The sequence below is a fragment of the Erythranthe guttata genome, chromosome 6 (genome assembly GCF_056151865.1).
Source record: "Erythranthe guttata isolate IM_541 chromosome 6, IM_541, whole genome shotgun sequence".
NCBI classification, from domain to species: domain Eukaryota; kingdom Viridiplantae; phylum Streptophyta; class Magnoliopsida; order Lamiales; family Phrymaceae; genus Erythranthe; species Erythranthe guttata.
In genome coordinates this window covers 5,408,134-5,431,826 of record NC_142538.1, presented here as the reverse complement: position 1 = coordinate 5,431,826, position 23,693 = coordinate 5,408,134, and the positions used below count along the sequence as shown (strand labels likewise).

Here is a 23,693-nt window from a genome sequence, read left to right as displayed (position 1 = left end):
CTGGCCAGAGCTGACTAAGTGATGATTAGAGAATTCGATTCTTTAAGTCATGCACGTAAGGATTACAACACTTAGAACGATCGCACCGTTATTGAACATATAAAGAGGTCTCGATGAACCAATGCCTCTAGTTTGATCGGGACATGTGTATCGAAGGGACCGTACTGTACGTTAACTATATCTGAAGGTTCTTGCAGGCACTTCATTTGTATCTAGGGAATCATGACGCGTAGTTGCTAGACGCCAATCTTGATTCGTTGGGTGATTAAGGTGAAACGAGCTTCATCTTAATCGTAACTCGAAGGGGACGAGTTTTGACCACAAAGGGTTGTGGGCCCACGGCTAGCTTACACCTGAACCATCGAGGGTCACACTGCTCGTGCACATGAGATCTTTGAATAAACGGTCAGATATAAAATAGTTTATCTTTGCATAATTGGAAGTCAATATGATTGAGTCCAACATTCGTAATTTGGAATTATGAATGAGAATAAGAAAAGGAAAAGAATAAGCAAACATGTTAGTGAACTTTCTAAATCGGGAAGTTTCCAAATTTAGAAAGTCCACTGAACTAGGGTTTCCACTTTTGGAAAGTTGGAAAATAAGAGATGGCACTCGTAATGACGAGAAAATTATAATGACTCGGAAATTGTAATCGTTACAATTTTTCGATCATTGAATTGAGAGATACGAGCGATTAAAGAAACTAACGAGCTTAAGCTGTTGGGCCCAGTCCAACTTAAGCCCGCTAGGGTTTCATGCAAGGGACTATAAATACATGATTTATAACCCTAGCACAAAAAAAAACAACAAGAAAACCCTAACCCTAAGCGGCCACCCTCTCTCTCTCGCCCTCTCTTCCGCGCGGCCACCACCGCACCGCCGTCGCCGCTCCGTCGCCGGAAACGGCCGTTCCTCGGCCGGCTTTTGTTCGGTATTCTTTCTCCTTTATTTTCTTTCCGTTTTATTCTAACTACTTCGTGTCTAGTGCCACGATTTAGTAGATCGAAGTATACGAGGTGAAATCCGAGAGGAGGAAGACTGTAGATCGAAGAATCGAGGAGCAACGCACGAGTCGAAGCCGCACGCTGCCCCACGCGCCGCCCCGAAGCCGCGCGTACGCTACACGCGCCGCCGTGACCTCACGCGCCGCTGCTGCCCACGCACCGCTGCTGCCCCGATTCTACGGATTGGTTTCCGTAGTAATCACGACGTATCGTTCGCTCCTACCTCACGCGTCAAGAGGTAAATACACGAAACCCTAGTTTCGTTTTAGGGTTTAATTTAAACTATGATTTCATGCTTGTGTTTGTATGATTTTATGTGATTATGTGTAATCGATTAAATCGTTGCGAGCATGTTATTTGGTTTAAATTGCGAGCATGTTAATTGATTTAAATTCGGTTAAATTTATTAGCATGTATGTTGTTTTTAATTTCGCTGGAAGCGCAAAGGTACGCAATTAATTGATTTAATTCTTCGGGCATGTAATTGTGTGCTTTAAAGTCGTTTAAATCACGTAAAATTTTTGTTTTCCGCTGCGTATGCGTGCCCGAAACCCAACAGTGGTATCAGAGCTCGTTGCGCAATTAATTGCGTTCGTTTTAATATGCATGTTCGATTTATTAAAGTAGCGATTGTCGTATTATGTAATTGGGAGTTTTCGTAAGTTTAAAATATTTTTGAAATATTGTTTAGAATTTTTCCAGCTTTAAAATTGTTTAAAATTGGAAAATCGGATCTGAAATTATTTTAAAATGTCGGTTTTTAAATTATTCGGATCGAACCGGTCGAACCGGCCGGTTCGATGGTTGTGTGCGATCTAGTTGACCGAATCCACGTGGATTCGGGTCGGTCAGACTGGTTCTCGGTCCGACTGACCCGGCCCACTGATTTGGGTCAGCTGGACCGGACAGAACCGGCCCGATTCGGTCAGAACCGGTCAGACCGGTTGGGCCGAACCGGTCCACTGAAAAAATAAAAAAAAAAATAAAAAAAAAAAAAAAAAAAAAAAAAAAAAATTTTCAGATTTCTAAAATTAAACTTAAAACAAATTGATTTTAATTTTTGGAAAATTATTTTCAATTAATCCCAATTAGATAATTGGATCGACAATCATCTATTTTAGTAAATAGGTGTTAGATTAATTAATTAATTTAAATTGTTAAATTGATTTCAATTAATAGAACACATATATAATATTGATTATATATTCAATTTAATTAGTAGTACCTCAACATTATTTGAATGATTTATGTAAGTTGAGGTTCTATAATTATTTTGAAAACCCGATAATTAATTAATGTAATTAATTATATAGTTAGGTCGTATGTTCCTCTTAGGACAATATGCGCTTCCATATACCTTTAGAGAACATAGATGTAGGAATCACATAGACCAATCCAAAACCTTCTGATGAGATAAAACACTCTAATTAAAATCCCTCATTCTTTTAATTAAGAATCATTTCAAGCTATAAAGAAAAACCCAATCTGTTGAGTTATTTCTTTCCTTCTGCCAACGGTTGGATTATGTGTAGCCCTTTACTATAGTGCAGTAAGCCGTGTTAGCGGGGAGTGCTATGGTAGAGTAAGCTGTAATTCAATTGACATAATGATGAAGGTAGCCATAGAAAAGGGTTATGTTGGATTAACGTGGTCGGCTAGATTAACTAGGGACTGCATTAGTTTGGCATAATCAAGTTCTATGAGCATCTTTGATTGGTAGGTTAGACTTGACACACGACGATTTTGATATTCGCGAGATTAACTTAGGTCATTATCAAGTGTGAGGAAAATTAATTTAGGGTCATATTGTGGATATGATTGATTGTGATCTACCTTTGGGCAAATATAATCGGGCTAGATTAACTACGGGTTATATTTGTCTATTGGACCTAAAGCCCATTAAGAAAAATCAGTTTTCTCGTTTGTCTACTAGAGGGAAGTGGAACTCGATAAAATTAGTGGGAGAACAATTAAATAACACAAGTCCAAACATTTAATTGTAACAATCATTTAACGCGAATCTCTAATAATCCTCTTCTCTATATGTCTCAGATAATCATGTCTAAGAATCCCATAATGTCAATCCTCGACAATAAACTCAATGGCCCTAATTACCTAGATTGGTTGCGTAGTCTTAAGCTTGTGCTAACTGTTGAGGGGCGTCTCTACGTTTTGAACGAGAGGCTTCCCGCCACTATACCTGCCACAGCGACTGATGCTGAAAAGGAAACTTATGAAGTTTGGAAGAAAGATGACACCCATGCTAGGTGCTATATGATAGCCGCCATGGAGCCCGCGCTTGCGAGGAAATATGAGTCTCACTTACATGCTTTCGATATAAAGGCTCATCTCGATAGCATGTATAGTGAGAATATTAGGGCATCGAGGTACGCTGCTACAAAGGAGTTGATCACAGCGAGACTGCGCGAAGGGACTTCGGTCCACGAGCACTGTCTCAAAATGATCACTCTCCTTGAAAAGCTAGTGAATCTTGATGTCACCCTCCCGGCCGAGCTCTCGTTGGATTTGATCCTGTTGTCTCTTCCTAGTTCCTATGAATCGTTCATAGTGAACTTCAACATGAACAAACTAGATCCTCCCTTGGATGAGTTAATGAACATGTTGGTCAGCTTCGAGTCCACCATTAAGAAAGAGAAGTCTGTTCTCGTTGCTACTACTTCTGGAAAGAAGAGTTCTTTCCAAAAGAAGAGAAAGGAAAGAGTTCTTTTCCCTAACAGCAAGTTCGAAGTGGGTGAAGGTAGTGGGGGCCCCAAAGCAAAGGTTAGCAAACAAGTTGATGATGCTTGCCATCACTGTGGAAAGAAAGGACATTGGCGCCGCAACTGCAAGGCTTACCTAAAGCAGAAAGGTTCTGAAAAGGGTACGTATTTCATTGACGTAAATTTGTCTGTCAACTCTTCTTCTTGGGTATTGGATACGGGCTGTGGCTCACACTTGTGCAATGATTTGCAGCTAATGACAAGAAGTCGAAGACTTAGAGCGGGTGAGACCTACCTAAGGATGGGGAATGGAGCAAGAGTTGCTGCTGAAGCCATTGGCACTATTTACTTAAATGTTTTGGATTATAGTTTTCCTATTGTTTTGAACGATTGTTTATTTGTTCCGTCGCTCATTAGAAACCTTATTTCTATTCCTGTATTAGATATTGAAGGTTTTACTTTTGTTTTTGGAAATTCGATTTGCATTATACAAAAGAATGAGAATTTAATTTGCAAAGGACGACTATTAAACAACTTATATGAACTAGATCCAAGTGAAATACCTATTAACGTTATATCAGCAAAACGTAAGGAGATAGATCAAAACCCCGCACAACTTTGGCACGCTAGATTAGGTCATGTCTCTTTAAGAAGGATGAACGATTTTGTTAGTGAAGGATTGTTCTCTTTGGAGGACGTGAAATCACTACAAACTTGTGAATCTTGCCTTAAAGGGAAAATGACCAAGTCACCCTACAAAGGGGTAATGGAACGAGCCGAGGGTCTTTTGGATTTGATCCATACAGACGTATGTGGTCCACTAAGTGTTAGTGCGAAGGGTGGATATAACTACTTCGCCACCTTTACCGACGAATATTCTAGGTATGGGTATGTGTACTTGATGAAGTACAAGTCTGAAACATTTGAAAGGTTCAAAGATTTTAGACATGAAGTAGAAAAGCAACTCGGACGAAGTATTAAGAAGCTGCGATCCGATCGTGGTGGAGAATACTTGAGCATCGAGTTCATTGACTATCTAAAAGAAAATGGGATACAGTCCCAATGGACTCCACCGGGAACTCCTCAACTTAATGGAGTATCCGAACGTCGGAATCGAACTTTATTAGATATGGTTCGATCAATGATGGGGTTCACAAACTTACCGGCATACTTATGGGGTCATGCACTTCGTACTGCCGCGTATTTGCTGAATAGAGTTAACACCAAAGCAGTTAAATCCACACCTTATGAACTTTGGCATTCCCGGAAACCCAATTACAAACATATTAGGATATGGGGTTGTCCCGCTTATGTGAAGCGATTAGTGGGAGATAAGTTGGATAGTAAATCCGACTTGTGCTATTTTGTGGGGTATCCCGAAGACTCAATGGGATACGAGTTTTATTATGTCAAAGAAGCAAAGACGTTTGTTTCGAGAAATGCCACCTTTTTGGAAAGGGAGTTTCTATCCGATAGAAAGGGCAGCATGATAGAACTTGAAGTAGTTCAAGAACCACAAAGTGAAGTTCAAACACAAGATCAAGAAATCGAACCAATACAACAAACCACTAATATACCTCCTGAACCTACGGTACGTAGATCCGAAAGAGTTCGGAAAATGCCGGATAGGTTATTCCTCCTCGAAAATGATGAAGATCATATTGATCTTGGACGAGATCCAAGAACATACAATGAGGCCGTATCGGATGCGGACATGGGACATTGGCTAACTGCCATGAAATCCGAAATGGACTCCATGTACTCCAACAAGGTGTGGACCTTGGTAGATCCACCTAAGGGAATCGTTCCTATAGGCTGCAAGTGGATCCATAAGAAGAAAATTGGAGTGGATGGAAAGGTATCGACCTATAAAGCTAGATTGGTAGCGAAAGGATACACTCAAAGGCAAGGCGTTGACTATGAGGAAACCTTTTCGCCAGTCGCGATGCTGAAGTCCATTAGGATTTTGCTAGCCATAGCTGCGTGGTACGACTACGAGATATGGCAAATGGATGTGAAGACCGCCTTCCTTAATGGAGACATTGAGGAAGAGATTTACATGGCGCAGCCGGAAGGCTTCATATCTTCTGGAAGTGAGCAAAAGGTTTGCAAGCTCCAGCGATCCATTTATGGATTGAAGCAAGCATCCCGTAGTTGGAACATAAGATTCGACTCAACTATCAAAGAGTTTGATTTTGAGAAGAATCCGGAGGAACCTTGTGTATACAAGAAGGTTAGTGGGAGGGCAGTGATATTTTTAGTGCTTTACGTTGATGACATTCTACTCATTGGGAATGACGTAGGAATGTTGCAACAAACGAAAGCATGGTTGTCCACACGTTTCTCAATGAAGGATTTGGGAGAAGCATCTTATGTATTAGGAATACGCATCTATAGAGATAGAGCAAGAAAGATGCTTGGCTTATCCCAAAGCCTGTACATAGACACCGTTATGAAACGGTTTAGCATGGAAGAATCCAAGAAGGGATTCTTGCCAATGTCCCATGGGGTTCGTCTCTCGAAATCTATGTGTCCCCAAACACCTAGTGAAATCGAAGAGATGAAAAGGACGCCCTATGCTTCTGCCATAGGAAGCATAATGTATGGCATGCTATGTACGAGACCCGATATTGCGTATGCTGTGAGTGTCACAAGCAGATATCAGTCTAACCCCGGCCCGGCTCACTGGAAAGCCGTGAAAGATATCCTCAAGTACTTGCGAAGAACTAAGGATATATTTTTGGTCTATGGGGGTGCCGAGTTGAAATTAGAGGGTTTCACTGACTCTAGTTTTCAATCGGACGTGGACGACTCAAAGTCGAATTCTGGATTTATATTCACGCTTAATGGTGGTGCCGTGTGTTGGAAGAGTTCCAAGCAAAGCACGACGGCCGATTCCACTACCGAAGCGGAATACATTGCAGCATCCGAAGCTGCAAAGGAAGGGACTTGGATAAGGAAGTTCATCCAAGAGTTGGGTGTCATTCCTGATGCTAGTGATCCAGTACCGTTGTACTGTGATAACACCGGAGCCGTGGCACAAGCTAAGGAGCCGCGATCTCATCAGAAGTCGAAGCATATTCTGAGGAAGTATCACGTGATCCGAGAGATCATTGATAGAGGTGAAGTTAAGGTTGAACGAGTCACCTCGGAAGAGAACGTTGCAGACCCCTTCACGAAGCCTTTACCGAGATCGGTCCATGAGAAACATCGAGAGTCGATGGGATTGCGATTTATGGGTAGTTGGCTTTAGGTCAAGTGGGAGATTGTTAGAGTAGGTGACCAACAAGCCAACATGTGGCTGTGGTCTTTCGTATTTATTATTGTAATAAACGAACCTTTATTCGTATTAATGATAAAACACATTGGCATTCTATATCTTTGTCCCTTTGTCACAAGCATAGATATAGTCCTTACAGTTATTACAAGTACTAGTAATTGATCGTTAGGATCGTGAGATATTTACTTAAGTATTATAACTGTTAAACCTGTTCCTAGTCGAAGGGTTACGCCACTAATGAGGATATCGGCCTTTCCCATTAAGACTAGCACTTAGTGTATGTGTACTGCATCTCATCAGTAAACGGTATTGTGATATCGGCATGCATAAGTGGGTGCTCGTAAGTTGACGAGTTCACTGAACTCCCTCACCCTAGAAATCTCAAAGTGGTTCCCAATAATCGAGTAGAGATATCTATGGTATAGTTGTACACCATTAGTCCTTATGACCTAGACATCACCGTGACTTCACTAGAGGACCAGCTGTATCGTGACCTGTCCCTGAGTTCCACCGAGGACCATCCCAAGGGCCAGTGTTCGTGCAGTCCGAAATCTAGTGGGAGGTCTGTGCATTGTAGTCGGGGATTCGATCGCTAGAATAGTCTTGGATGTCCTGTGTGTTCTGAAAGTTTGTAATCATTCTAAGTCTCTGGCCAGAGCTGACTAAGTGATGATTAGAGAATTCGATTCTTTAAGTCATGCACGTAAGGATTACAACACTTAGAACGATCGCACCGTTATTGAACATATAAAGAGGTCTCGATGAACCAATGCCTCTAGTTCGATCGGGACATGTGTATCGAAGGGACCGTACTGTACGTTAACTATATCTGAAGGTTCTTGCAGGCACTTCATTTGTATCTAGGGAATCATGACGCGTAGTTGCTAGACGCCAATCTTGATTCGTTGGGTGATTAAGGTGAAACGAGCTTCATCTTAATCGTAACTCGAAGGGGACGAGTTTTGACCACAAAGGGTTGTGGGCCCACGGCTAGCTTACACCTGAACCATCGAGGGTCACACTGCTCGTGCACATGAGATCTTTGAATAAACGGTCAGATATAAAATAGTTTATCTTTGCATAATTGGAAGTCAATATGATTGAGTCCAACATTCGTAATTTGGAATTATGAATGAGAATAAGAAAAGGAAAAGAATAAGCAAACATGTTAGTGAACTTTCTAAATCGGGAAGTTTCCAAATTTAGAAAGTCCACTGAACTAGGGTTTCCACTTTTGGAAAGTTGGAAAATAAGAGATGGCACTCGTAATGACGAGAAAATTATAATGACTCGGAAATTGTAATCGTTACAATTTTTCGATCATTGAATTGAGAGATACGAGCGATTAAAGAAACTAACGAGCTTAAGCTGTTGGGCCCAGTCCAACTTAAGCCCGCTAGGGTTTCATGCAAGGGACTATAAATACATGATTTATAACCCTAGCACAAAAAAAAACAACAAGAAAACCCTAACCCTAAGCGGCCACCCTCTCTCTCTCGCCCTCTCTTCCGCGCGGCCACCACCGCACCGCCGTCGCCGCTCCGTCGCCGGAAACGGCCGTTCCTCGGCCGGCTTTTGTTCGGTATTCTTTCTCCTTTATTTTCTTTCCGTTTTATTCTAACTACTTCGTGTCTAGTGCCACGATTTAGTAGATCGAAGTATACGAGGTGAAATCCGAGAGGAGGAAGACTGTAGATCGAAGAATCGAGGAGCAACGCACGAGTCGAAGCCGCACGCTGCCCCACGCGCCGCCCCGAAGCCGCGCGTACGCTACACGCGCCGCCGTGACCTCACGCGCCGCTGCTGCCCACGCACCGCTGCTGCCCCGATTCTACGGATTGGTTTCCGTAGTAATCACGACGTATCGTTCGCTCCTACCTCACGCGTCAAGAGGTAAATACACGAAACCCTAGTTTCGTTTTAGGGTTTAATTTAAACTATGATTTCATGCTTGTGTTTGTATGATTTTATGTGATTATGTGTAATCGATTAAATCGTTGCGAGCATGTTATTTGGTTTAAATTGCGAGCATGTTAATTGATTTAAATTCGGTTAAATTTATTAGCATGTATGTTGTTTTTAATTTCGCTGGAAGCGCAAAGGTACGCAATTAATTGATTTAATTCTTCGGGCATGTAATTGTGTGCTTTAAAGTCGTTTAAATCACGTAAAATTTTTGTTTTCCGCTGCGTATGCGTGCCCGAAACCCAACATATATAATCTAAGAACTCGAACCATTATTGAATCTGTAAATGTGGTATTTGATGACTTTGCTGATCTCCGCAGTAAAACAGCTGAAGATGAAGTTGATGACTTAATTGCTGAAAGAGAAACAACCGAAGAAGACACTGCTGCCACAGATGGCCCAGATACAGACAGTCCAGTTTCGAGAGAAGAAGGTGCTGAGCCAAGTGTGACCACATCTGACTCAGTACATCCTCCAGAGAATACAGAGACTGAATTGCAGCCAACATTTGATGTCTGCAGAAAGGAACCATCAAGTAGAATCCAGAAAAACCACCCATCTACTCAAGTAGTGGGAGATATCTTTGATGGAATAAGAACCAGAAGAAAAGAGAGAGTGAATTACAGAGATATGGTAAGATTTGCAAATTTATCTTCTAAATGTGCACTAACTGGAACCACTTGTTTTGTGTCTTCAGTGGAACCAAAGAATATTGCAGAAGCTCTGAAGGATGAATTATGGGTCAATGCAATGCATGAAGAGTTGAATCAGTTCATCAGAAATGATGTTTGGTACTTGGTTCCCAGACCAAACCATGTAAATGTGATAGGAACTAAGTGGATTTTCAAAAACAAAACTGATGAAAAAGGTACAGTGGTTAGAAATAAGGCTAGGTTAGTAGCACAAGGTTATACTCAAATTGAGGGTATAGACTTTGATGAGACTTTTGCTCCAGTAGCTAGAATTGAATCTATTAGGTTACTTCTTGTTATAGCCTGCTTTCTTAAAACCAAACTGTATCAGATGGATATCAAAAGTGCATTTCTGAATGGGGTTTTAAATGAGGAAGCATATATAGAACAACCCAAGGGTTTTGAAGATTCTGTAAAGCCTAATCATGTTTTCAAGCTTAAAAAGGCACTGTATGGTCTTAAACAAGCTCCTAGAGCTTGGTATCAAAGACTCACTGACTTCTTACTTGAAATACAGTTCAACAGAGGAGAGGCAGACAGAACCCTATTTGTTAGAAGAACTAATAATCATATCATTATTGTTCATATATATGTTGATGATATTGTTTTTGGTTCTACTTGTGCTAACCTTTTACAGTCTTTTGTAGATTCTATGTCTCACACTTTTGAAATGAGCATGGTAGGGGAGTTGAATTACTTCTTAGGACTTCAAATCAAACCGACAGGTGAAGGAATTTTTGTAAATCAAAAGAAGTATGCTCTCAATCTGGTCAAAAGATTTGAGTTGGAGTCAGCCAAGCACATGAAAACTCCAATGGGTTCCAGCCAAAAACTGTCCAAGGATGATGTTGCCGAAGATGTTGACAGCACTCTTTACAGAAGCATGATTGGAAGTCTTCTGTATCTAACAGCAAGCAGGCCTGACATTATGTTTAGTGTTTGTGTGTGTGCCAGGTATCAAGCTAATCCCAAAGTCACTCATCTTAAAACTGTGAAGAGGATTATTAGGTATGTTGCAGGTACAGTAGACTTAGGGATTCAGTTTTTCAAAGACACTAATACAAATTTGATAGGTTTTAGTGATTCTGATTGGGCTGGGGATATTAGTGACAGAAAAAGCACCTCAGGTGCATGTTTCTTTTTGGGGAATAATCTGGTTTCTTGGTTTAGCAGAAAGCAAAATTGTGTATCTCTTTCAACAGCTAAATCAGAATATGTAGCTGCTGGAGGATGTTGTGGTCGACTAATTTGGATGAAACAAATGTTGGGACATTATGGGTTGACCAGTGATACCCTGACCATATATTGTGATAATTCAAGTGCTATTGACATTTCAAAAAATCATGTTCAACACTCACGAACTAAACACATAGATATTAAACATCATTTTATTCGTGATATAGTTGAGAAAAATATAGTGTGCTTAAAGTACATTCCTACAGAAGATCAGTTGGTTGACATCTTTACAAAGGCATTAGATTATGAGAGGTTTTCTAAACTCAGAAAATCTCTCGGGATGTGTACTCAATAAACATGTCCTGAAATATGTTGCAGCACCTCATCAAATATCTTAAGCTGCAACATAATTTACTGAAGCTTAGGTTCTTTAAATAATGACTTCACTGTGATGGATTATTTTCTAAATAAGTAACTGGAAGTCTTTCACCTTGAAACGTGATCATGGTTCATGTAAACATTTAGAGAATAATTACACTCACATAAGTCAAACTCCTCTATTTTGATAGTCATATCTTAGTAACTGAGGAACCTTCAAACTGAACATTTGATCATGTTCCATGTGAATTGTTTGACTTGAAAATAAGAGTTTAAAAAAAAAAATATATATATATATATATATATATATATATATATATATATATATATATATGCATGTCAGCCAATTCTTTTTCTCACTATTAATCATTAATAAATATTTTTTTATTTTTGTGAATATTTCATGAGTGCTACGGTTTTTAATTTTTATTTTTATTGAATTATCCCTATTTATATGGGTCATGGGTACATGGGTTAGTCTTTCATTTTCCATTAAGTCCACTCATTATTGTGCCATGTGTCACGGTTTGCTTTAAACTACCAAAGAAACTTTTATTCTCCTTAATCACACTTTCTCCAAGAAAAACGCACACCACTTATTCATCTTCTCCACTTCAATTTTTTTCCATTCTTCAGCAAAAATTAGGGCTTATAAATTTCGTGCTTCCTCTTTCGAAAATTCACACTCAAAAATCAACAGCACAAAGAAGCAATCTCTCTTTATCTACTGTATCATGGCATCTCCTCCTAGAAATCCTCTTCCAGCCGCCGTTGGTGATGTCCACAACGATGCTGCAGCACCTGAACCAGCAGACCCAAATCTGGCCATCATCGTTCATCCTGTCAACCTTGAAGCTGTACCAATCAGCTACATTGAGCCCGGAGACGAGCTGAATCCGATCGACCCAGACAACTTCGAGTTCGTGGGCCCCTCTTCCACTGCCGGAAGGTTTCCAACCCGCCGGTCCAAGCGCATGAACCCCTTCCCAGATCTGAATACTGCTGGGCCACAACGCCGGAGGGGAGAAAACTCTCCCAGAAGAGGAGGCAGAGGTGGAAGGAGAGGAGGCAGAGGTGGCCGTACTACAGTTAGGGCAAACCCACCAAGAGGCCTTCATTTGGTTGATGAAGAAACTGATGATGAAGAAGGAGATCCTACCTTTGCAGAACCAGAGGCCCAAGCTCTATCCTCCAGCTCCTCTAAGTCATCATCCAAGGACTCACCTCCTCCAGCATCAACTCAGGGGGAGACATCTCAGCCTAGTATGGCAGCAGCAGCCTCTCAACATCCTGTTTCTGAAGGTGTTGCTGCACATGCTCCAGAAGATGCTGCTGCACCCACTGCCTCAGCAAATGTTCCTCACAATGCTGCTGAGGATGCTGCTCCTTATCAGGATGAAGAAATGCCGGATTTTTCTGGGATGTCCTCTGCTGAGCATGTTGACATTCCCACTATTGATGCTCAGGATTTCACCACTACTGAAGAAACACCATCAGCACCTCATGCAGACCCTCTGGAAACTCTGGCAGAAGCGGCAGTTCAAGCGGATGCATCTCCTCCTCAGGCTGAAGAACCAGAGAAAAGTGATGACAGCTGGGAGGTTCCTCTTGCTTCTTTTCGCAAAAATTTGCCCTCCTCAGATTCAGACAGTGAATCTTCTGAAGACTCTTCTCAGCAGGAAGAAGATGTTGCCCCACCTGTTGCATCACCTGAACCAGCATACATTCCAGATGAGCTTGAAGATTTAGAAGATGAGGACTCCTCAGAAGAAGAAGAACCAGACTTGGATGGGAAGAATTTGTCAACCCCTTTTGAGGTAAACAATGCCTTCAGTCCTACTTTTTATTTTGAATCTGATTCAATTTTGAGCCCTCAAGTCATGAATTGTCAATTCATTGAGGAAAAAAAATTCCAAGGAAGAGTTTGATAGACATAGGATCACTGCTTTTCTTCATCAAAGAAGAATCCTTAGTCTAGTTGAGATTGTCTGTTCCTATGATCCCACTGTTGTGAAGGAATTTTATGCTAATTTGCAAACCTCCTTTTTAAAGAAAAACTCTCCAAACTTTGGCAAAGTTTTTGTGCGAAATTCCATCTTCTCATTTTCTCCCAAAATTATCAACTCTCATTTACAAACTCCTACTGTGATTGATGAGGATAATTATGGTGATTTTACTGAGGTTTGTAAAGTTATTTCTGGAAACCGTTTAAGAAGTTGGCCTGCAAACCCCAGAAAATTCAAAGTTTCTCAACTCACTGCTTTTTATTCTGTCTTGTTTAGACTCACAGTGATGAATTGGATTCCATCCAAAAATGTCTCTGTGATAACTAAACCTCATGCAGTACTCATGTACAAATTGGGGATGGGATTACCAGTTGATTTTGGCAAACTTTTCTTTAATACTATAGGTCATCTTGCCCAGAAAATTTCACCCTCTACTCATCTCCCGTATCCTTCTCTCATCTATTCCATTTTACTCTCTCAAAACTTGGGCCAAGATGACTCAGAATATCTTCACACTCCTCTAGGCATGATCACTGTTTCTCAAAATTTTCTGAAGGCTCCTCATGTCCAAGATCTTCCCTGGAATGGAGATAATTTTCTCTCAACCGAATCAGGTCAAAATAATCTTGGTACTGAAGGTGTTGCTCCTAATGTTGACAACACTCCTAACATTCTTGTTTCTGTTCCTAGAGATCTTCTGTTACAACAGCTTACTCACTCTCTAGCTCAGATTACTTATCACCAGTCCATGGTGGACATGCTCCAAAAGGCTCTTTCTGATCAAAAAGGGGGAGAAAAAGGTCATGAAGCTGAAGCAGGGACTTCTCACCCTTTGGATGCCAGAGGCAGAGAGCAAGGAGTTAATGAAGAAGGAGCAAAGAATGAGGGTGAAGCTTAAGGAGCAGAGGAAAGCAGTAGATCCAGTGCTAGTGATGGAGAAGCAGCAGCTGATACTGGGGAGACTTTGGATATTCTACTTTAATTGTTTTCATGAACAATATTTGGATTTTGTTCTGTTTTTATTTTCCCTCTGAACTTTTGTTTAGGACTGCATTTTGGCATTTTGGTTATTTCCTTTATTTTAATTTGTGTTGAACTATCTTGCTGAATTTGTTTTGAATTGATTTTTTTTTTATATTGTTTATTATCAAATTCAGGGGGAGTTCAAGCAATATCTCTTGGGGAGTTTTAGCTAAAATTTAGTTTTGATCAGAAAGTTAAAAATAGGGAGTTTGAAACACGTTGGTCTTTATACAAAAGTGTTTTTAACTCTCTTACTTTCAAACTAAATTTTAGTTATGACTTAGTGGGCTAAGTGTTATGACTTAGTGGGCTAAGTAGTGCTTAGTGGGTTTAATTGTGGATTTTATTCTAACTTCCTAACTAACCCACTAACTCATTTTCTTGAGTGCTCTTGTGGTTGGTTTTCTTGCAGATCATGGGCTGAGTAGTGGAAGCTTGGAAAGTCTATAAATACCAAACTCAAGACTCAAGAATTGTACAGATTTCGAAAAAACAAAGAGAGTGCTGAAGTTTTAATCTCGAGAATTTTAGTGTGTTTCTAGGATCTGTTGTACGTACTCCTTATGAGTACATTCTTTGAAATCTAGAATTTTTAATATTTTTTCTTTTAGTATCTAGATTTGATTGTAAGAATGATCATGAGAATGATTCATTCATAAGGAAGAAGTTTTCGCACCTCTTCCGTTTGTATTCTTGGAATACTGATTTTAATATATTTTTTCCGTCTTGTAAAGGGCAAATTCACAAGTCTTTACTTGTGAACATTTTTTAATTCTGAGTATTGTTCTTTTATCTTTATATTTCCGCTGCATGTTTGTTCAAGTGTCATAACACTTACATTAACACCTCTGTATTAAACGAATTCGGGACCATAAATTCTTTCAGTTTGTTTTCTATTTTTTCTATAGAATTCTCCATATTGATGTCTCGTGACTCCATAATGTTATCATTTGCATGGTTTAGTAAGATTTGATGGTTTTGGGTGTTGAGGATTTTTGGAGAAGATAAAGATTTTTTTTTTTTTTTGAAGAATTTGTGTGAAATGGGTTTGTGAGGAAGATGAAATGGATTTTGCTTGTGTGGTCTTGCACAAAGAAAGTTGTAGAATTTTTAATTGTAGATTTTGTATTTTAGTAAGGGTATAATAGTCTTTTAGTAATTCATTTAATGAAAGATTATATTTGATCTTTCCCTACGTAATTTTGCGATTGCATATAGTGGCCGTCTAATTATTTATGTGGACTTAGGGTTCAGAGCCATAAGCCGTACGCCACCTCAAATAGACGGTTATTATTTCAGCCACGTGAAGTGCATTTTCTTGAATATTATGCATAATAAACCAAAACCGAATAAAACTATAAAATTATGCATGTATGATGAAATCACATGTGAGTTAATATTGATTCATATTTAATTATTATTTTTAACTGATAATTAGAAAAAAAAAATCTTTAGAATTTATGTATTTATATTACTAAGAAAAACTTGGAAAGTGTCACTTTGGTCAGCCATCAACCGTTGACTATAAGCTTCTGAAATTCACCTTCCTTCCTTCCAGCTTAGCGTATTGGTCGACGCTGCACAGAATTAATATAGCCACGTGTTAATTAATTAACACTAATCACTAGTAATCAGCAGTAATCAATTTTAATTTGTAGAGAGAGAAAGCATAATAAATTACTAATCGCAGTCGGTGTTGGGGTCGATGACGAATCCGAGGGAAACACCGCAGAAGCCGGGCAAGGTGGCGATGGCGGTGGCGTTGGAGCTGTAGGTGTTGATTAGATCCATCAAGCACTGGCACACGCTGCGGCGGTTGCCGCCGCCTGAATCCGCCAGGCTGTTCAGGCTCGTCATCGCCGTGCAGCAGGGTGACCCGGGGATCGGATCCGGCGACCCGTACATCACGAAATTCGAGCAGGTGGAGACCAGCGCCGTCACGGTGCTGCAGTCTTCGCCGGCGGCGGAGGCGGCAGGGAATCGCCAGAACAAAATGATCAGTACTGTCACTCCGATGGCGGCGATATAGCTGGTTCTCAACATCCCGTTAACTTTTTCGTCCTTTTATTTATGCCTTTTCGAATAAATATATAAATAAATGATTTTAATATGAGAGAATATATTTGAAATTGCTTATTATAAGGTGTTTATGGGAATTTGAGGTTGGTGCAAAGTGTCAGTCGTGTGCTAATTTCATCAACTCTGCATGATTTTTTTTTTTATTTTTTTTTTTCTTTTTATTATGTTCACAAATTAATTTATTTTCGGTCTTCAAGGTCATAATTAATTTGGCTTACGAAAAAATATAAAGGTAATCACCAAAATCTTTCTAACTACAAAAAAATGGCTTCGCCCGGGTTCGAACCGGAGACCTTCAGTGTGTTAGACTGACGTGATAACCAACTACACCACGAAACCAATTGTTGATGTTAAAATTATATGTCATTATCTCAACACCTGAATTGAGTTTTATATTATGACAAGTCACTTGAATCTTTTACAAATTAATACGTAAAGATTAGTTCATTTAGAGATATTTTTTTAAATCAGTATACAGAAATTACTTCTTATGAGCCCTTGCATGTTAAACTGAAATCACAGGCAAAGTTATGTATTTACATTATTTAACGGAAAAGAAGAGAAAAATTATGTCAATTATTTTACCATCAGGCGAGGAATAGATTATGAAAATATCTCTCTAAATAATGAAATAAACTTTTTATTTACTAATTTGCTGCAAGGTTCATGTGAGTTATCAATTCAAGGGTGTGCATTATATATCAACATGTATTTTTAACATCAACAAATGGTTTCGTGGTGTAGTTGGTTCGAGCCCGGGCGAAGCCAATTGTAATTTATAAAGTTTAATTATATTTTTTTAAATTCTATTTCCCACAGGCATTCAGATGAAATACAGTTTTCTAAATTAAAATTGATAATATCATTTTCAAGATTGTGTATGTATGAAGAAAAAATAATAAAATTAACCATTTAACTAATATAGAAGATAAGCTACAAGAGCTGAATTAAATACAATAGTTTAATTTAATTAATATATTCATACATGATTACATCTCTAAAAGACTAAAATTCAGAAGAAAATACTTTTAATAAAAATATCATAATTTTTTTTTTTACACTATATGTTAGAATAAATAACAAATTAAACAGAGCCTCAAATTATTTGTTACCAGTTACCTATTAAGTGTAAAATTGGTAAATAATTAATAGATGAGTAATTAAATTGCAATATGAAACTTGGTGCAGCTTGTACAAATGAACCCTGTGTAAGATGTGCTCTCTATATTTGCTCAACCAGTAACAAGTAACAAGATTCATTCAGAATCAAGTACAGTGCCACCTGGTTCGATTCCCTGTCCTTTTTGTCGGCACTGGATTCTGTGTGTTCTGAGATTGTCCGATTCTAATTCCTCAAACGAAACTAAATTACCTTAATGTACGGACACAAAAAACGAATCGTGTGGTCTCCCGTTTTATCATACATCTTTCACAGTGCATATCAAGTGAACAAGAATAAAAACGAAAAAATTGTGTGTTCAAATGTATAAAGATAAGTAGCAACGGCTGTGTAAGAATGTCGGAATCATACCCGAAAAAAAAGTTATAGTTCCTTGGACGAAGAAATATAAAGACGATTGCTTTTACAGAATCACACACTAACTACTTAATCAGCTCAAACCTCAAGAAAATCAAAATCCATGTCATCACGGGGGCACTACTGTGTTTACGAAAATAACAAATGCTATTTCGTCAGGAAACATATAAACTTCCGCGTCGATACAAAACAAGAATTCCCGAACTGAGTACGGTCCAAACAAAGACAATCCACCACGCTACGAACAAGGCCACTTCTTTCGCCAAATTCGAGTAAGTTGAATAATTCTCTAAACCCGGGATTCCTTTAAGAAAATTATCATCGAACTGAGTGAAGCCAAAGAGAAGAAGTACCAGCATCGAAGGCGCAAAGAACTGCACAGCCACCAAACATAAGTAGTGATTGTGGAGAAAAACTTTCGCTCGGCTATAATCCAATTCAGGTACTTTACTAGCGTGCAATCTCTGGTACCAACACAAAACAGCTTCGTTCAAGAACATCTGTACACTCGATCGAACGGTCAGGAATTGGAGGAGCCCTGTGACGAGCAAGAGCCATTGCCTCGAGCTGTAAAAATTCGATCTTGACATACCGACATAGCCAAACAATGCATTAGCCATGTGGGGCCCACGTTTAGCACCGACGACGTTCTTGTTGACAAGGAACTCTGCAAACGGGCTAATCCAGAGCAATGAAGTGAAGAGGGCAATCGTGTAATTAGCGTAGAGGAGGGATCGAGAGAACCACCCGCACGAAATTATGGATAAATTGCAACGGATTTGATCGGTTCCGAGCCAAAAGGCCCGTGCATTACGTAGTGATGGCATATAAAGACAACCCACAATGCAGCCCATTAAAACAGCAAGAAGAAATTTCCCTAACCCATCGAACGATTCGAACCCGAAATCAAGAACCCATCTCGGAATAACCTCGAAAACGATAATTAGACCTAATAGAAACCCTAAAACCCCCAAAACACAGCTCAATTGCTTCTCCAACCTCTTGGAAGCAGATTTCTCAAACCCAACCCTAATTATAAAAATCAGCAACCTAAAAACACCCACCGATCCCAATAAAAGGGGAATCACAGTCCCGTTCTTCACCAATCCAAAATCCGTATCAACACTCAAGAATGTATGGAGAATTAGCGATGAGAAAGCGATGAGAGTGAAATTGAAAGCACTGTAAAACTCGTTGAAATAAATCCTGGATTGGAGGTGACCTTCGGTGAGTTTGAGCCTGAAGATCTGGGCTTTATTCTCGTCGAACTCGAATTTGTCTTTGGATTTCTTTCTGGGCTTGGGCTGGTCGGAATCGAGGGAGCCGGGGCGGCGGATTGCGGCGCGGATGCCGCCGGGGGATGGGTTGACGTCATCGGGGTGGATGTAGGTGTGGAGGGCGTGGAGGAAGAGAGATGGGATCTTGAAAAAGGAGAAGAAAAGTGTGAGGGAGATTGCGAACGCTGTGTGGAGTACGAGATTGTTTGTGGAGAGAATCAGTGATGTTAGTGAAGAGGGCATTCTTTAATCTTGATCTTAAATTAAATTGGTTGTTCGATTTGGAGAAGTTTGGATTAATGGCAGCAATCTGAAGATCTCGTAGCCACCACCACCATCTTTGTGTTTGTTTCGTTTCAGATTTGATTCCCCAGCAGCAGCGCACTTTTCTTTGTCTAATTATTATATTTTAATTTTCTGTTTTTTTTTTTTTTTTTTTTTTTTTTTTTTAAATAAATGGTTGTCTAAATTACGGTCACCTCCCTGATGTAGTCAAATTACGACAAAAACTCTTCTTATTTGGATAATTACAGTCACCCCATCAAATGTGAATCTTCTTATACGCCTATTCTCGTGGTGTTGAATTTAGTGGAATATTCTTCAGTTTGTACCTGTTTTATCTCAGTCGAGCTCCACATTTTAGAAACAAGATGATAATAAAATGTGTGTGTCTCTTGACCTGTAAATATCATATTGTGGTGCATTATAAATTGCATTTTTGCACAAAACGAGTATAAACTAGATAACATTCCATTGAATTTAAAAGATTATGTGGACGTGTAAAAAGATTTATAGTTATGTGTGGTTGTAATTACCCAAACATGAGGGGGGTTTCGTAACTTGATCTTTCCTCAGGTGTAAAAAAAAAAAGATTCTGAAATAATATTTATTTATTTCAATTTCCTCCAATATAATTTGGATAATAGTAAGAATAATTCATATAACTTGTCACTAGTAAAATGCACAAAAGTTGTCAAAATATACATCAATTTGAAAACTTACATAAATAAATCATTGTATATTGATCAAATACTTTTTTTCATTTTTCTTTATTGTACAACATTCAACAAAATACATCCACCCAAGGTTTAATTAATAATTATACATGAAATACGATGAAAATAAAATAAAATATTATAAATTGAAGAAGTATTTTACTCCAAATTGGTATGGCGAGACCGTATTTCCTCGGGGCTCCGACCCATTACTTCGCCCAATTCGTAAACCACCATCTCAAACAACACAAACATCGCCCCCTCGTACACACTCCCCATCGGTAGCAGCGCCCGACCCGACCCGCTTCCATCCACCCTGTCATCCGCCATCGTCTGCGCCGGAATATGCGCCACCACACTCGCGTACTTCACCGACGATCCCAATTCGGGCTGAGCCGTGAGCACCACCACCCTAGCGCCGCCGTCCCTGGCGACCCCGCATATGGCGTCGACGGTGGAGAAACCCCCCGGTCCGGCCGAGGCGATGAGAAGGTCCGGCGAAGTGATCGGCGGAGTTGTCATATCAAATACGCAGTGGGCTGAGAGGCCCAAGTGGAAGAGCCTCATGCATAGGGCCTTCAGCATCAGGCCTTCACGGCCCACGCCGTAGACGAAGATCTTGCCGCCGCGGCTGGCGGCGGCGGAGATTTCTTCGACGAGTATGGTAAGGGGTGGTGGTGTGGAGGTAGGGGCGGCGAAGACGGCGGTGAGGTGGTTGCAGATTTGGGCGGCTAAAGCCGCTGACGTGGCAGTGTTGGGTTCTTGTTCAGGCTTAGCCATCTCTTCTGTCACTAGTGTCTTATCCCTAGTTGGGTTATGGTTTTTAAGTTTCCTTATAATAATTTTAGAAAAAAATAAATAATAATAATAATATATGTGACATTAAATAATTTATAATGGAAATAAATAAGGATTTTATTCTATTTAAATTGTACTTGAAAGATTCAGAAATCATTTAAAATGTCAGTATTACAAATTTAAAAGAGTCAAATTTCACAAGTGCACACAAGTTTTGATGATGAAATCTAAAGGAATTAGAATGTAATGTATGCATACAAGTTAGCGGAATCGAATGCGCTTGCGTAAGTTTTCAGATGTACCGATAAGCAACAAAACAAAAATTAAAGAAGATGAGTCGACTCGTTAAAGAGCAGCAAAGTAGTAAACTGATTTTTCATGAGAAAATCAAGATTCGTTCGCGGGTTGTGAAGATTCCTTAACATCCTCCATTTCTTTGACTCCAGATTTTGCGACTTTCTTTCCGTTGGACTTGGTTTCCTCATCGGACTCTTCCTCGAGAGAAGATCCGTTCCGATGAAGTAAAACCTTATGATACTCGTCATAGTGAGCTGTCCTGTGGTCCCTAAAGCTCTTCCGGCTCTCAGAATCGGAACCTGATCGATTGGTTAATGGGATTAGTCATAATCAATATTGTCTTTCACACAAACAATAGTACGTTTTTTTTCCGAAAGATATCCAAGTACAAATAAACATGGATTTGGATCGGTGAGGATTTCAAATCATTAATAACAAGTCCTATTGAACTTGTTCGGACATTTGACAATGGATTTCAAATCCTTAGTTCTTATTGCAAGTTATTTTTCGATCCATTGTAGTGAATTTCAAATCCTTCATGTTTTGGAATCATTTTGAACCCATTTATTTCAAATCATTCAAACCGAATCTGATAACAGTTATGAAAATCGTGTAATGACAAAGCGATAACACGATACACTATACCGACAAGAGACGAACCTTCTTCATCTTCATCCATTGCATCTCCATCTTCTTCGGATGATGTCCAGCCTGAGTGGTGCACGTCAGCTTTGCTAGAGGAACCTACATTCGATCCCGAATCTGCTGCTTCTGCTTGCATTGTATCGTCAAAGCAATCCTCAAAACTTCCTTTTACGATAGTCGATGGTGCATCTACATTAAGAAACCAGTTATACACATGTCGGCATAGAGCATATATCCAAACTTGCCACACGATGTAATTTGGTCTTGGACAAGGCATATAATTAAATGGGGCGATGTGTGGATAAGGTTTTTAATTTCCACCCAGATCATATATATTTGAGCCTATACGAGCACGCAAGAAGACATTTGTAGCTAAAACTCTCACGCTATTGATATGATTTAACAGAACATAGTTACATTATCTATTTATTGCCAAAAAGATTTATCAATTCTCTTCGTTTCGTATCAAACCAATAATAGCCAGCAAGACCAAATTCAAATACCTTATTTCCACAATTACGTTCCTACCAACATTCATTCCACAAACATAAGAAATTAGCTCACTTGCCTGTTGTTCTACAAAGCTATCCATAAACGTAGGAATAATCGGGAAAAAAAAATTTAATACGAGAGAGAATCATCAGTATTTCTGCATGACACATCATAGATTATGACAAAAATCCAGCAGCATTAGATAATTGTGTCTCACAAAATGAAGCAAAAATCAGAAATATAATAAGAAGAAAACAAAATCAATAAAGATACCATCATCATCAGCATCAATCATGGGATGGTATGGTGTCTTCGGTTCAGTAATTTTCTGCCTCACAGGTTTATTCGCCTCGATTTCTGCTAATTTAATTTCATCCCAACTCACTCTTGTCCTAGCACCAAAAAATAAATTGCCAGCAATCAGCATATATTGGATTAGAACTACGAAAACATCATATCAGCATCAGCACAAATCGGATTAGAGCTACGAAAACATCACATCTCAGCATCAGCATAAATTGGATTAGAGCAACGAAAACATCACAAATTGGATTAGAACTACGAAAACATCATATCAGCATCAGCATAAATCGGATTAGAGCTACGAAAACATCATATCAGCAATCAGCATAAATCGGAATAGAACAACGAAAACATCAGACGAGCATCAGAGTGGATTGCATTAGCATAAATTACCACAACACAGGTCAAACTTCCTGACAAAAATGGGCTATAAAAACCAATAAAAGGACTTAACCCTCAAATTTCACGAATCCGTAAACCCTTCGAGATTCCAAAATCACACTCAGCAGCAGAAAATTAAATGCACACATTTACTTTCAAACAAAGCAGAGAGTTCAAGGCGCCAATTTTTTTACTGAAAAAACGTGCAAAACTAATAATAAGTGAAGAAAAAAGCCCTAATTAAACCAACAATCAAGTTTTCAATATATATGCCCAGTTACATACATCTACAATCGATACCATCTAAATTGTTAACATAAGCAAACAACTGATCATAAAAACCAAACGACTAGAATAAAATTGAAAAACAAATTTAAGATTATAGCAAGTTTAAAAACGGGAAATCGAGGCCGAAACTGAAATTTACACATGGCTAAAAAACTGGAGATCGTGTGATCGGAAACTGAATCGGTTCAGGGAAGAAGATATTCATACATTTTGATGAAGAAACTATGGATTCTTTGCCCAGTTGTTTACTGCCTCTGATAGCTTCTGCGCCGAAAAGCAAACGACTTTACTTCGGGCCTTTTCTCCTTTTTGTTCTTCGTAGGGATGAATTTTTTAATATTGTTTAAATAAAT

General features: G+C 39.3%; 4 protein-coding genes and 1 non-coding gene across 6 annotated transcripts; all 5 read right to left on the bottom strand.

Moving 5' to 3' along the window:
- Positions 1-15,635: 15,635 nt before the first annotated feature.
- Positions 15,636-16,371, bottom strand: LOC105977476 (Bifunctional inhibitor/lipid-transfer protein/seed storage 2S albumin superfamily protein). Its single transcript, XM_013002782.2, has 2 exons — positions 15,930-16,371; positions 15,636-15,825 (listed from the first exon to the last, which is right to left on the bottom strand). Exons 1-2 carry the CDS (start codon positions 16,289-16,291, stop codon positions 15,771-15,773), a joined length of 417 nt encoding a protein of 138 aa, XP_012858236.2. The 5' UTR covers positions 16,292-16,371; the 3' UTR covers positions 15,636-15,770.
- Positions 16,372-16,592: 221 nt separating this feature from the next.
- On the bottom strand, positions 16,593-16,666 carry TRNAV-AAC (transfer RNA valine (anticodon AAC)). The gene has a single exon. It is a non-coding gene; the product is annotated as a tRNA-Val (tRNA).
- Positions 16,667-17,838: 1,172 nt separating this feature from the next.
- Positions 17,839-19,538, bottom strand: LOC105977920 (transmembrane protein 161AB protein). Its single transcript, XM_013003319.2, has one exon. It carries the CDS (start codon positions 19,382-19,384, stop codon positions 18,020-18,022), a length of 1,365 nt encoding a protein of 454 aa, XP_012858773.2. The 5' UTR covers positions 19,385-19,538; the 3' UTR covers positions 17,839-18,019.
- A 624-nt stretch (positions 19,539-20,162) lies between these two features.
- LOC105977890 (Sugar isomerase (SIS) family protein) lies at positions 20,163-21,054 on the bottom strand. The gene has a single exon (XM_013003280.2). It carries the CDS (start codon positions 20,914-20,916, stop codon positions 20,296-20,298), a length of 621 nt encoding a protein of 206 aa, XP_012858734.2. The 5' UTR covers positions 20,917-21,054; the 3' UTR covers positions 20,163-20,295.
- A 92-nt stretch (positions 21,055-21,146) lies between these two features.
- Positions 21,147-23,665, bottom strand: LOC105977891 (protein phosphatase inhibitor 2). 2 transcript variants are annotated; one of them, XM_013003281.2, is made up of 4 exons: positions 23,548-23,665; positions 22,642-22,760; positions 21,892-22,065; positions 21,147-21,530 (listed from the first exon to the last, which is right to left on the bottom strand). In XM_013003281.2, coding segments are annotated over exons 1-4 (504 nt in total). In that variant the 5' UTR covers positions 23,550-23,665; the 3' UTR covers positions 21,147-21,321. The 2 variants fall into 2 exon arrangements, with proteins under 2 accessions (XP_012858735.2, XP_088675767.1); XM_088819641.1 differs by having other exon boundaries at positions 23,470-23,618.
- Between the last annotated feature and the right edge of the window lie 28 nt (positions 23,666-23,693).

Excerpts from the sequence above, each read along its gene's own strand:
- LOC105977476 (XM_013002782.2), bottom strand. The coding sequence starts at position 16,291 with ATGTTGAGAACCAGCTATATCGCCGCCATCGGAGTGACAGTACTGATC. Across the intron at positions 15,826-15,929 it reads CCCAACACCGACTGCGATTA|CGTCGACCAATACGCTAAGC; the intron begins GTAATTTATTAT and ends AATTCTGTGCAG.
- LOC105977920 (XM_013003319.2), bottom strand. The coding sequence starts at position 19,384 with ATGCCCTCTTCACTAACATCACTGATTCTCTCCACAAACAATCTCGTA.
- LOC105977890 (XM_013003280.2), bottom strand. The coding sequence starts at position 20,916 with ATGGCTAAGCCTGAACAAGAACCCAACACTGCCACGTCAGCGGCTTTA.
- LOC105977891 (XM_088819641.1), bottom strand. Across the intron at positions 22,066-22,641 it reads GATTGATGCTGATGATGATG|ATGCACCATCGACTATCGTA; the intron begins GTATCTTTATTG and ends TTCTTAATGTAG. Across the intron at positions 21,531-21,891 it reads AATGGATGAAGATGAAGAAG|GTTCCGATTCTGAGAGCCGG; the intron begins GTTCGTCTCTTG and ends CCAATCGATCAG.